Source organism: Bos javanicus, chromosome 2, assembly GCF_032452875.1.
Source record: "Bos javanicus breed banteng chromosome 2, ARS-OSU_banteng_1.0, whole genome shotgun sequence".
NCBI lineage: Eukaryota > Metazoa > Chordata > Mammalia > Artiodactyla > Bovidae > Bos > Bos javanicus.
In genome coordinates this window covers 14,479,447-14,493,445 of record NC_083869.1, presented here as the reverse complement: position 1 = coordinate 14,493,445, position 13,999 = coordinate 14,479,447, and the positions used below count along the sequence as shown (strand labels likewise).

The window sequence follows — 13,999 nt, the reverse complement described above, 5'->3', positions numbered from 1 at the left end:
ATTGGCTTTCCCTTTCTATTTCCTAGATGGAATTAACGTAACAGGAATTCTGTTTCTGAAACATTAATTTGTAGGCAGCATGGGGTGGCTTGGGATAAGTTAAAGATGAGGCTTATGCTTCAAACCTGAATGAAAGGGAGACTTTGGGACTACAAATAGCAATAAGACAATCTGTATGAGGGCTTGATTGAAAGACTCTTATGAATTTTATTTTAACATGTTGAGAATAAAGTAAAAGAATAATATCATTAATAGCTTGTTAAATAAAACGACATTGCTACTGCTAAGTCACTTCAGTCGTGTCTGACTCTGTGCGACCCCACAGACAGCAGCCCACCAGGCTTCCCCGTCCCTGGGATTCTCCAGGCAAGAACACCGGAGTGGGTTGCCATTTCCTTCTCCAAAACAACATTACTATTATTAAAATAGAAATAAAGCTACTTATACGCTTCATGGGAAATGTTATACTGTAAATTCCTAATTGACATATACAAAGATGATTAATTGCTTTTATTAAAGTGTTGGTGATATTTTAAAAGATGTAGATTTATACCATTTAAATTCCTTGACCTGAAAATGATCATTTGGGCCTTAAAAAAGCATTGTGATGATTTATTTTCCATGAACTAAATTTCATAAAATGCTGGATGCTAAAATTTTCATACGGGACTTAGGCATTTGACAAACGTATGCAGGGTTGATCTTCCTACAGATGAAGTAGGAGATTTTATATTATACTTGCTTCTTGTACTGCACAATTGATTTAGAATATTAAACTTCCACTGCTAAGCACATTGAATGCTAAGGTGAGTTAATTATTTATTTATAAATATTTCAAAGTGTTATTTATTCTTTAGGGTGAATAAAGGCCATAAGCACAAGATTGGTAGGGGGCCCTGCAGCCAGACTCTGAGGGAACCAGGAACCCTAGAAGACAAGGGAGACTCCTAAGGGAAAGAGAAAGATACGTAAAGAGAGAGTCAGGATCCCTGAAGATGAGTTTGACAAACTTAACAATTTTCTTATTCTGTCCCTGAATAGGGAACATTAACTTTTCATTAAAGTGAATCCAGGGTCAAAAGCAATAGACACTGTGTTAAGTCAACTGATTTATGTATTTCTGGAGGTTGTGCTTTCATTTGAGGATGCTAACCATAGAAGGCCAAAAAATACTTTTAAAAATAAAAAAACTTACTGAATACATGTATATTCTGATGCCTTGAATCAGACAAGTGACTGATGCAAAATTTTAGGTCCCTAGGCCATTAAAATCCTAAAAGATAATGCTCTTAAAGTGTTGCACTCAATATATCAGCAAATTTGGAAATATCAGCAATGGCCAAAAGGCTGGAAAAAGTCAGTTTTCATTCCAGTCCCAAAGAAGGGCAATGCTGAAGGATGTTCAAACTACTGCACAGTCGCATTCGTTTCACATGCTAGCAAGGTTACGCGCAAAATCATTCAAGCTAGGCTTTTGCAGTACATGAACTGAGGACTTCCAGATGTACAAGCTGGGTTTAGAAAAGGCAGAAGAACTGAGTTCGAACTGCCAACATTCGTCGGATCATGGTGAAGGCAGGTGAATTCCAGAAAAAAATCTACTTCTGCTTCATTTGCTACACTAAAGTCTTTGACTGTGTGGATCACAACTGTGAAATAGTCTTAAAGCGGTGGGAATATGAGTCCACCTTACTTGCTTCCTGAGAAACCTGTATGTAGACCAAGAAGCAACAGTTAGAACTCGACATGGAACAACGGAGAGGCTCAAAATTGGGAAAGGAGTACACCAAGGCTGTATGTTGTCACCTTGTATATTTAACTTACTGCAGAGTGTATATGTAAGTGATCAGTCATGTCCGACGTTTTGTGACGCTATGGACTGTAGCCTGCCAGATTCCTCTGTCCATGGAATTTTCCAGCAGGAGTACTGGAGTGGGTTTCCATGCCCTCCCCCGGGGGATCTTTCTGACTCAGGGACTGAACCAGCATCTCTTGCATTGACAGGCAGATTCTTTACCCCTGTGCTACCTGGGAAGCCCTAGGTGTGCAGAGCATATCATGCAAAATGCCAAGCTGAATGAATCACAAGCTGGAATCAAGATTTCTGGGATAAATATCAATGACCTCAGATATTCATATTATACCACCCTAACGGCAGAAAATGAAGAGGAATTAAAGAACCTCCTGATAAGGGTGAAAGAGGAGAGTGAAAAAGCTGGCTTAAAACTCAACATTCAAAAAACTAAGATTATAGCATCTGGTCCCATCACTTCATGGCAAATAGAAGGGGGAAAAGTGGAAATAGTGACAGATTTTATTTTCTTGGGCTCCAAAATTATTGCAAACAGTGATTGGAGCCATGAAATTAAAAGATGCTTCCTCCTTGGAAAGAAAGTTATCACAAACCTAGACAGCATCTTAAAAAAACAGAGATATCACTTTACTGGCAAAGGTCTATATAGTCAAAGTTATGGTTTTTCTAGTAGACAGGTACTGATGTAGAATTGGACCATAAAGAAGGCTGAGCACCAAAGAACTGATGCTTTTGTGTTATGGTGCTGGAGAACACTCCTGAGAGTCCCTTGGACAGCAAGGAGACCAAACCAATCTTTCCAAAGGAAATCAGTCCCAAATATTCATTGGAAGGACTAATGCTGAAACTCCAAATTTTGCCTTCCTGATGTGAAGAGCTGACTCATTGGAAAAGACCCTAATGCTGGGAAGGATGAAGGGCTGGAGGAGAAGAGGGCAGCAGAGGATGAGATGGTTAGATAGCATCACAGACTCAATGGATGTGAATTTGATCAAACTCTAGGAGCTAGTGAGGAGAGGGAAGCCTGGCATGCTGTAGTCCCTGGGGTTGCAAAGAGTTGGACTTGACTTAGCGACTGAATAGAGCAGAACAGAGACCACTAAACTCAATTATTTAGCCAACAACTTAGTTATGCCCCTGAATCAATGCATCTTTTCTTGGAGATGAGCCTGTAGGTAGAGGTTGAGAAAGTGGTTCCATCAACTTGGAAACTCAAGTAGCCCGATGTGCTCAGGCCTGATAGCAATTCCCTTGGGGGTTGTTGGAATTTCTTCTTTGACAGGCATAACAAAGAACTAATACACGTACCTTGGAGATATTCTAGGTTGGGTTTCAGACCACCAAAATAAAGCAAGCACTGTAATAAAGTGAGCTATATGAGTTTTTATGTTTCCTAGCGCAAAGCAAGCATTGTAATAAAGTGAGCTACGAGTTTTTTTTGTTTCCTAGTGTATATAAAAGTTACGTTTATATCATACTGTAGTCTAATGTAGTCTAATAATTGTGTACTTACATTATGCCTAAAAAAGCAATATACATAGCTTAATTTAAAAATACTTTATTGATAGAAATTTTAGCCATCATCTGAGTCTTCAGTGAATTGTAATCTTTTTGCTAGTGGAGGGTTTTGAGTACTGATGGCTGCTTACTGATCAGGGTGGTAGTTGCTAAAGGTTGGGGGTGGCTGTGCCATTTCTTAAAATAAGAACACAATGAATGTGGCACATCAATTGACTCTTCCTTTCATGAGTCGTATCTTTGTAACATGTGGTGGTGTTTGACAGCATTTTACCCACAGCAGAATTCTTTCAAAATTGAAGTCAACCCTCTCAAACTCTGCCACTGCTTTATCAACTATTATAAACTTAACATAATATTCTAAATCCTCTGTTGTCATTTCAACAATTTTCACAGCATCTTCGCCATGAATAGTTTCCATATCAAGAAATCACTTTTTTTGCTCATCCTTCAGAAGCAACTCATGAATTAAAGTCTTATTATGATATTGCAGCAATTCAGTCACATTTTCAGGCTTCACATCTAATTCTAACTTTCCTGTTATTTCCACATCTACAGTTACTTCCTCCACTGAAGTCTTGAACTCCTCCAAATCATCCCTGAGGGTTAGAATCAACTTTTATTAAGCTCCTGTTAATATCAATATCTTGACTTTTTATATGAATAACAAATGTTCTTAATGACATCTGGAATAGTGAATTATTTCCAGAAGGTTTTCAAGTGCTTTGCTCAGATCCATCAGAGGAATCACTATCTATGGCAGATATAGTTTTATGAAATATAATTCTTACATAGTAAGACTTGAAAGTGGAAATTATTCCTTGATCCATGGCTGCAGAATGGATGTTGTGTTAACAGGCATGAAAGCAACATTATCTTGTACATCTCCATCAAAACTCTCAGATAACCGGTGCATTGCCAACAAACAGTAATAATTTAAAAGGAATCTTTTCCTGAGCAATGGGTCTCAGCAATGGCCTTAAAATATTCAGTAAAGCATATTGTCAATAGATGTGCTGTCATTCAGGCTTTATTGTTCCATTTATAGAGTACAGGTAGGACAAACTTAGCATAATTCTTAAGGGCTTCCCTGGTGGCTCAGATGGTAAAGAGTCTGCCTGCAATGTGGGAGACCCAGGTTTGATACCTAGGTTGGGAAGATCCCCTGGAAAAGGAAATGACTACCCACTCCAGTATTCTTGCCTGGAAAATCTCATGGATGGAGGAGCCTGGCAGGTTACAGTCCATGGGGTTGCAAAGAGACGGATACGACTGAGCGACTAACACTAAGGGCCCTACGGATTTTCAGAACAGTAAGTGAGCCATGGCTTCAACTTTAAGTCACCGATTGCATTAGCCCCTAACAAGTGAGTCAGCCTTTGAAGCTTTGAAGCCAGTCATGTACTTCCTCTTTAGCTATGAAAGTCCTAGATGTCATCTTCTTCCCATAGAAAGCTGTTTCCTTACATTGAAAATCTGTTGTTTAATGAAGCAACCTTCCTGATTGTCTTACTTAGATTTTCTGGGTATCTTGAAGCACTTACTGCTTCACTTTACACTTTTATGTTACAGAGATGGCTTCTTTCCTTTAACCTCAGGAACCAGCCTCTGCTAGCTTCGAGCGTTTCTTCTGTAGCTTCCTCCCCTCTCAGGCTTCATAGATTTGAAGAGAGTTAGAGCCTTACTCTGGATTAGGCTTTGGCTTGAGGGAATGTTGTGGCTTTTTTGATCTAATTAGACCACTAAAACTTTCTCCATATCAATAATATAGCATCTCCATATCAGTACTATTTTGCTTTCTCATCATTCATGTGTTCACCGCAGTAGCACTTTTAATTTTCTTCAAGAACTTTTTATTTGCATCCACAACTTGGCTAATCTGCAAAAGAGGCCCAGCTTTCAGCTCATCTCAGCTTCTGATGTGCCTTTTCTATTAAGCTGGGCTTCCCAGATGGCTCAGATGGTGAAGAATCTTCCTGTAGTATGGGAGACCTGGGTTCAATCCCTGGGTTGGGAAGATCCCCTGGAGAAGGGAATCTCTAGTATTCTTGCCTGGAGAATTCCATGGACAATGGGGCCTGGCAGGCTATAGTCCGCGGGGGTTGCAAAGAGTCAGACACGACTGAGTGACTAACGCATATATTCTATTAAGCTTAATCATTTCTAGCTTTTGATTTAAAGTGAGAGATATGCAACTCTTCCTTTCCTGTGAACACTTTGAGGCCATTATAAGATTGTTAATTTGTCTAATTCCAATATTGTCCTGTCTCAGGGAATAGGGAAGCCCAAGGAGAAGGAGAGAGACAGGGGAATGGCCAGCTAGTCAGTGAGTGGTCAGAACACAAACAACATTTATCAATTAATATCACCTTCTTACAGAGAAGTGGTTTGTGGCACCCCGAAATGATTACAATAGTAACATCAAAGGTCACTGATCATATAATACATATAACAAATACATATAATAATAACACGTATAGTAATAGTGAAAATATATATAACAAATACATTGTTATATTTAGCCACTGAGTTATTGTTTAGTTGCTGAGTCGTGTCTGACTCTTTTGCAACCCCATGGACTGTAGCCTGCCAGGCTCCTTCTGTCCATGAGATTTCCCAGGCAAGAATCTTGGAGTGGGTTGCCATTTCCTTCTCCAGGGGATCTTTCCAACCCAGGGACTGAGACTCTATCTCCGGCATTGGCAGGTGAGTTTTTTTTAACCACTGAGCCACCAGAGAAACCTCAACAAATATATATAACAATAAAAAATTAAAAACATGAAAGACTGTGAGAATTACCAAAACCTGACATAGAGACGTGAGGTAAACAAACGCTGTCAGAAAAATGTCACCATGACCTGCTGTATGCAGGATTGCCACAAACTTTCAATTTGTAAAACCAAACAAAAAAAGTAGTATCTGCAAAGCACAATAAAATAAGTGAATTATGTCTAATTATTTTAACTCTTCCTTAACAGAGTGAAATGCTCTGACAGCTGTCAACAAGATGTCAAACCCAGTGATTTGATGGCACATTTTTCTTGTTTCACTTCTGCATTTTCTCTGAAGCCAAAATAATTTCTATAGTTTTAAAGTAATGAAGAAGATTAAAAAAGGGTGAAGTACAGGTATCTTGAGAAACCTCTTTCACCAAAGTGCTTTTAATCTCAGAAGCAACATCTGCAGCAAGCACATAGCAAGCTCCTGACCACAGGCGTGAAGGGCACTCTAAGACTGAGGGTAGAATTTGAGGGATCACTAATTCTCTAGGGAAATTTAATTGTGAAAGGAGAGGAAGATGCACTAGTTTGGCCTTCTTGAAACAACTTACTTAAGGGAGTTAGCTCATCTAATTACTCTCCTTCATTCCTTCTGAAAAATGGGCCCTTCTACATGCATCACAACTGGAGTCCACGAACCACTACAAAAGATTCCACGTGACACAAGGGAGATCCCACATGCTGCAACGAAGACTTGGCCCAGTCAAATAAATAAATAAAAATAAAACAATTATCTGAGTCATGGCCGAGACCCCATAGATTTCTTCAGGATGGAGCTGGTCACCAGAGAGAATAACCACAGGATTAGAGGCCTGGAATACTGGGGCAGCCTGCTCTCCTGGTATGAAAGGAGGGCTGGAGATTGACTTCCCTTATATTGGCCAATGATTTAATCAATCATGTCTATGAAATGAGCCCCCCATAAAAACTCCTGACCCCAAAGCTGAGCAGCACATGTTGGCTGGTGATCACACTGTACCAGGAAGGTGGCATACCCTGTCTCTATGGGGAGAGAGCATGGAAGTTCCATGTCTGGGGCCCTTCAAAACCTTGCCCTTTATACATCTTTATTTGGCTGTTCTGAGTTGTATTCTTTATAATAAAATTATAATTGTAAGTGTAGAAAGTTCCTGAGTTACCTGATGCACTATACTCTAGAACCCCAAGTGGGAGTAGAGACAGAAGAGGGACGCCATAGAGGAAAGAACACATATGCATGTTGTAGAGAACGCTGGTCATTCTCCATGTTGATGAAGTGAAAATTCACATTTCAAGGCAATACAAGGAAAATTTAAACATAATTTCTTGCTGCCCATTTGGGCCTTTTCCCTCCCCTCAAGTGTCCATTGTACACATGCATTAGGCATTAACCAAACCTCGCCAGGGGCAGAAATACCTGCTTAATCATAAAGATGAATTTTTCTCCTTCTGGCACCAGCCATGTCCCTCCTTAGAAAATAACATAACTTTTTCAACGTCACAAGGAGTCAAGATGACCCACTGCTTGCTTTGTATGTGCAGCCATCTTTGATGAACTTTATGTACAATGCCAATACATCATTTCCCTTAAAGACAGTGATTGGTGCACAACAGACTGGTCAGGTGACCTGGGGAGATATGGACCATACCTAACGGAAGTTCTTAAGTACTCACATAAACTTATTAATGTTACTAGCTCTATCATTTGTATTCTGCTGATTTTTCATGATTATTGTTTCTTGTGTTACCAAAGGTGTGGCTGTGACTCAAATAAAATTAATGATTAGGCAGCTTGAAACAATTGATCAAATACTCAGTTCTATAGGATCAATGATTATAAAAGTGTAACTCTAGGTATTGGAAGAAGCAACAAGATGAAACCCTTTCCTGAACTATAACAGAATAGTATGACAAGTGTTCCAGAAGTTTTTGGCCACTGTTAATGAGTACAGTCCAGGAATAGTATATTGAGTGCATTATCAATGAAACACTTGCCTGATATGGGAATGAGCATTCCTAGCACCATGGGACAAACTGGTCATGAAATGTCTCCTAAATCTTGGTCAAAATTAGGACCTAAAGGGAAGGGTGGAGAAGGCAATGGCACCCCACTCCAGTACTCTTGCCTGGAAAATCCCATGGATGGAGAAGCCTGGAAGGCTGCAGTCCATGGGGTCGCTGAGGGTCGGACACGACTGAGCGACTTCACTTTCACTTTTCACTTTCATGCATTGGAGAAGGAAATGGCAACCCACTCCAGTGTTCTTGCCTGGAGAATCCCAGGGACGGGGAGCCTGGTGGGCTGCCATCTATGGGGTCGCACAGAGTTGGACATGACTGAAGCAACTTAGCAGCAGCAGCAGCAGCAGCAACAACAAAGGGAAGAGATTGTAAAATAAAGAATACTGCCCACCATCCAGTTCTAGAAGTCATTAGCCACTGTGGTTGCTGATTTATAACACACGCTAAAAGGAATTCAGAGTGAAGAGGAGAATGAGGCACTTTGTTCTAGGGAAACGGATAGAACTGGCCCTTAGACAGTTAAATATTTTCAGTAGAAATTTCTTATGAACCTGGATTCTTGTATCTTTCCATACTTAGAAAAGCATAACCAAGATGTCTGTTCCTAGTGACTAGCAGCAACTTTCTGTGGAGACATGTACCTGATTACACGCACCCCTCTTGCCAAAATCACATATATACTGTCCTCCCCCTTTACCTCTTCAGAACAGTTCTCAGAACTCTCTGAGAGACTTTCCTAGATTATAATTCTCAGTTTGACTCAAATAAAATTTTCCATCTCTTTCTTATATTGGCTATTGATTAATTTTTTGTTGACAATATCCAGGCTTGCTTTTTCACATAACAATAGCTTCTTGCAGTTAGGTACATGTTCATCCAGCTAAAAACTATATTTCTCAGCCATCCTTGAAGCTATGCATGTGTAAATAAATTCCAAACAAAAATATGTATGCAGAAGTGTTACACATCCTCCCTTTCCCTTTTTATGATGAAAGCTATTTTCTGTCTTTGAAAACCCTAACCCTAGCATTTTACCTTTTGATAACAACTCTAATCTGTTCATTTCCTTCTCTCTTAGCTTGGCATCTAAGATCCAAGACTTGACCCTCTTTAAAACATGTATAATACTACATAGGATTATTTAATATGTTTATCTGAGAGATTAATAAATTCTGCCTGAAGTCCCAAGAATGTGGTGTGGCCAGTTGGTAATGTCACATCACAAGGTCTGGCTTCTGTACAGATAAGATGCATGTTAATATGCACAGCCGCTATTGCCAAAAGCATTTGCCCAGACAACGTGAAAGAGGCACCTGTAGGAAAAACTCCTCCATTAGGGCCATGGTCCATCGGTGGTGCAGCTTCCAGGATTTGGCTGGGTGACTGATGTCTGCTGCATGGAGAATCAGGGACATGGTTTTGGCTTTGTCAAGCCTGTCAAAACAAGGGCATGCTCACATCATCAGCGCAAAATAACCAACCACGGTCTTTTCCAAGTCCAAGCCCACAGATCTTTAATATGAAAACAAAATTATAACCTACCCTTCAGGTTGCTGCAAACTATTTCTTATATTTTTAATTTGCTGGAAGTGACCCGACATGTCTGTAGACAACACCATTTCAATCACTAGGTTCCGAAGATCCCTGTGGAGTCATCAAAAGCAGAAAAGTTTGGCCTTTTTTCTTTGTTCTCAAGTGAAACATTTAATATTAAGAGTCTTATGGACTCTGTGGGAGAGGGAGAGGGTGGGAAGATTTGGGAGAATGGCATTGAAACATGTATAATATCATGTATGAAACAAGTTGCCAGTCCAGGTTCGATGCACGATACTGGATGCTTGGGGCTGGTGCACTGGGACGACCCAGAGGGATGGTATGGGGAGGGAGGAGGGAGGAGGGTTCAGGATGGGGAACACATGTATACCTGTGGCGGATTCATTTCGATATTTGGCAAAAGCAATACAATATTGTAAAGTTTAAAAATAAAATAAAATTAAAAAAAAAGAATTACATTTTATTTTTTCTAATGCTATGAGCAGAAAAGATGCTACATTTTTAAATATCAAAGAGCTTATAGAAGTTTGGCTTTAGGATGTCGCCAGGAGAGCAATCTGTGAATGATGCTATGTAACATCTCCTTTTAAAGACCTGCATGCTTTCCCTCCCATACACACAACCCTTCCGCACTCATACTTTCTAAATATTACTTTTAGAAATAATTAATATCAGAAAGGATCCTAACCAATTTTAGAGAAAAATCACTCTAAAGGAAGAATTTACTATTAGTAAAACTAGCACCATTATTCAATATTTATTCCATCCAGACAGTGTTTTAAGTGCTTTCTATGTGAGGGGCACTATTATTTCCAATCCAAGAGGACTGGGTTGTTTGCCCAGTCACACAGCTAGTATATAGCAGAGATAAGACTCAACCGCAAAAGGAGTACTACCAAAGCTGGCAGTTGGACCACTGCATTGTACCAAGTTTCTATCATAAGACCTCCAGGAAATCAAGACTATCAGTGACTGGGAATTCTCTGTTTAAGCTCTGGGGACCTTGAGCCTACATATCATAGACAGAGCTCTTGGTACTGTTGAAATCGTAACCAAGACACTGTAAACATGGTGACCATATCACAAAGCCTATGCATGAATAAATCATTCTCACACTAAGCAGGAGATGAGTAACCCCAGCAAAGCCTTGCATGTTCTACAACTCATTGCTTGCTCAGTACAGATAGGTAAACAAGTCACTTATGCTGGAAATCATATTTTATTTTTATTCTGTGGCCAGTAGAGTAAGCTATATTACAAGTGTATGGCAAACTTGAATTATGATCTTGTGTCAAAGATGTTTTACCTAAAGTTGGTATGATTGAATGATTTGTTTGAAAAACAACACAGATTGGAGATTCTTGCTGAAAATTATGGGTGCTCAATTCATCTGGGTTTTTAGGATGGCAGCAATGAGAAAACAATACTCTGATTACTTACTGTTCATGATATTGGATAGCCTGCTTAGAATATACTTTTACCCAAATATTAAGGGAATGGCAGATATCAAAGAAGTTAATACAATTATTCTCAGTTACATTTTTTCTTCTAAATTATGAGATATCCATGCTACAATACCCACTGTACCAAAACCTTCATGTTAAGTAGGAAAAATGAGAGCAAAGCTTTATGAAATCTGTAAGACTTAATAAATACATTGTAGTTTGCAGATGTAATGTGAAAAAAGAAACACAGACCCAAAGTGCAGTATTTGCGCTAAACCCACATCAAACCAAGATTTAATACCTAATTTATAGTTTTAACCTCCCCCAGGAGTGAAAACTTAAACCAATCAATTATCTGGTCAGCACTAGGGAGGAAATCTGCCTGATAGACCCCTATTGCTGCTGCTGCTGCTAAGTCGCTTCAGTCGTGTCCGACTCTGTGCGACCCCATAGACGGCAGCTCACCAGGCTCCCCGTCCCTGGGATTCTCCAGGCAAGAACACTGGAGTGAGTTGCCATTTCCTTCTCCAATGCATGAAAGTGAAAAGTGAAAGTGAAGTCACTCAGTCTTGCCTGACTCTTAGTGACCCCATGGACTGCAGCCTATCAGGGTCCTCCATCCATGGGATTTTCCAGGCAAGAGTACTGGAGTGGGGTGCCATTGCCTTCTCCTATTATACCCCCACAAAAGCTGACTTTGCCTGAAACAATCAGATCCTTGCTAGAATAACTTTCCTGTCTTGCCTGTTTCTACTTATAAAATTCTGCCATTTTGTAGTTATTAGGAGCTCCTTTTTATCTGCTAGATGGGATTTTGCCCAATTCATGAATTGTTGGATAAAGTCAGTAAGATCTTTAAAATTTACTCAGTTGAATTCTGTTTTGTCAAAGTAATCAGTAAATGCTAGGTGTAATCAATAATCAACTAATAATATATCAATAAACTAGTACACAAAGGAAATGTATTCTTTATAAATTTTTCTTGCCAAAATTTAAAAATCGCTGCATTTATGGTTACTAAAGTTACTTGAAGAAATAGATATGCAAACAGAAAACCTACAAGTCTTTAAAAAGCTATCCATATTTTAATTCTTGGTGAAATAGGATTAAGGTTATACTCGCAAATGCATTTTTATAGCTTTTGGAAACAGTGTTGGATTTGTTAAATTCTACCGTATCATCAATCATATATAAGTCAACTCATAAATCATGTGATATTGCTTCAGGGAGGAAGCCAATTCTGACTCCATGTTGGAACTGTCTCTTTGATTTGCTTTTTGTTGCTTTTGTTATTATATTCATACAGAGTGGTTTGCCTCAGAGAATCTTGCTCCTCTGCCTGACTGTTAAACTCAAGTGCCTCTGTTCACAACCCTGTCCAGCTGTGGATGGCAGGAAGGAAGAAATGAACACATTCCCTGCCTGAGGTTTGCCATTCTAGGAGATGTTTGCAACATTAATAGCCTTTTCCCTTTGATTTCTCACCTCCCCTCACCTTTAATCTGTAAAAAAACCCTGGCATCCAGACACCAATAAGATGGCAATTTTGAGGTGCTAGCCTGCCATCTTCTCTGTCTGACTGCTCCCCGATTAAAGTCTCTTCCTTGCCTCAACACCTCGTCTCTAGGATTCACTGGCCTGTTGTGCAGCAAACAGAGCAAGCTTGGACCCAGTAACAATATTATGGTATTTGTTAAACAAATTTGGGTATTTCCTGGCAGTCCAGTTGTTAGGACTTGGTACAAGCGTGCCAGGGTCACAGGTTCAACCCCTCGTGGGGGAATTATGATCCCATAAGCTGTGTGGCATGGCTAAAAAAAAAAAAATTATAAAACCATTCAATTAGGATGTTTTGTACAGTAAGCTACTTGTTTTGTACAGTAAGCTACTGTACAAAAATATAAAATATTACAGGACCAAACTATTAGAATAAATAATAAAGATGTGAAAGAAAAGAGTGTAACAGAAAAATATCACACTGAAACAGCAACAGAATCAACTTAGAGAAGAAGAGGGTTAATTCAAAGGAATAACAAAAATTAATAATGCAAATATAACCCCTGGGAAGGATAATCACTGATGAAGAAATAAATTAATATTCTAGATGGAAATAGTCAATCTCTGGGACCTTAGGAACCAACTCGGCACCTGATTCTACCCTTACCTTTCTATTTTCCACATACCCAACAGTGGTGCCTTTTATGATTAGATCCTTCCTAGGTTGGTGACCCAACTGGGCTATGTTTCCTGTGGAATGAAATGTAAGACCTGAAGTGGGTTCCCAAAACAAAATGCCTCTTTCCTCCCACATTAGAGCTTTTTCTATGTCTGTAAAAGTGAGCCCATATTTTTTCTGGCCTTGAAATACCAGAAAGTTTGAATATTTGAAAAAAATAACGACGGGAAATTAGTGCCTCTTTTAAACTCTAAATTAACCTCTTATTTCTTTATTTTAAGGCAGATCTTAATCCCAGGTTACTTGTTTGGACATTTCCTTTTAGCTTGATTTAAATTATAAAACAAACAAAACTTTGATGTTTGCATCAGAAATTGGATTGTTTTCAGCATGTTAACTGATTTAATGAGATCTTTGTTAAAGATAAAGGCTTTTTAAAAAATATAAGTAGGTCACAGAATACTAGGGATGTCAGTTCAGTTCAATCACTCAGTCATGGCCAACTTTTTGCGACTCCATGGACTGCAGGAAGCCAGGCCTCCCTGTCCATCACCAACTCCGGGAGTTTACTCAAACTCATGTCCATTGAGCCGGTGATGCCATCCAACCATCTCATCCTCTGTCGTCCCCTTCTCCTTCTGCCTTCAATCTTTCCCAGCATCAGGGTCTTTTCCAATGAGTTAGCTCTTAGCATCAGGTGGCCAAAGTATTA

The 13,999-nt window shown here is 39.4% G+C and overlaps 1 protein-coding gene across 10 annotated transcripts in view; it reads right to left on the bottom strand.

Annotated features, from left to right (window-relative positions):
* The window catches only part of PDE1A (phosphodiesterase 1A), a 395,792-nt gene that overhangs the window by 54,856 nt on the left and 326,937 nt on the right, over positions 1-13,999 (bottom strand). For 9 of the 10 annotated variants that reach the window (XM_061433627.1, XM_061433620.1, XM_061433591.1 and 6 more), the window contains 2 exons: positions 9,655-9,756; positions 9,426-9,546 (listed from right to left, as the gene is read on the bottom strand). In XM_061433627.1, coding sequence (XP_061289611.1) covers positions 9,426-9,546; positions 9,655-9,756 — 223 coding nt within the window. Of the gene's footprint in view, positions 1-8,286; positions 8,437-9,425; positions 9,547-9,654; positions 9,757-13,999 lie in introns of those variants that run through there. The other variant, XM_061433676.1, reaches the window with a different exon arrangement.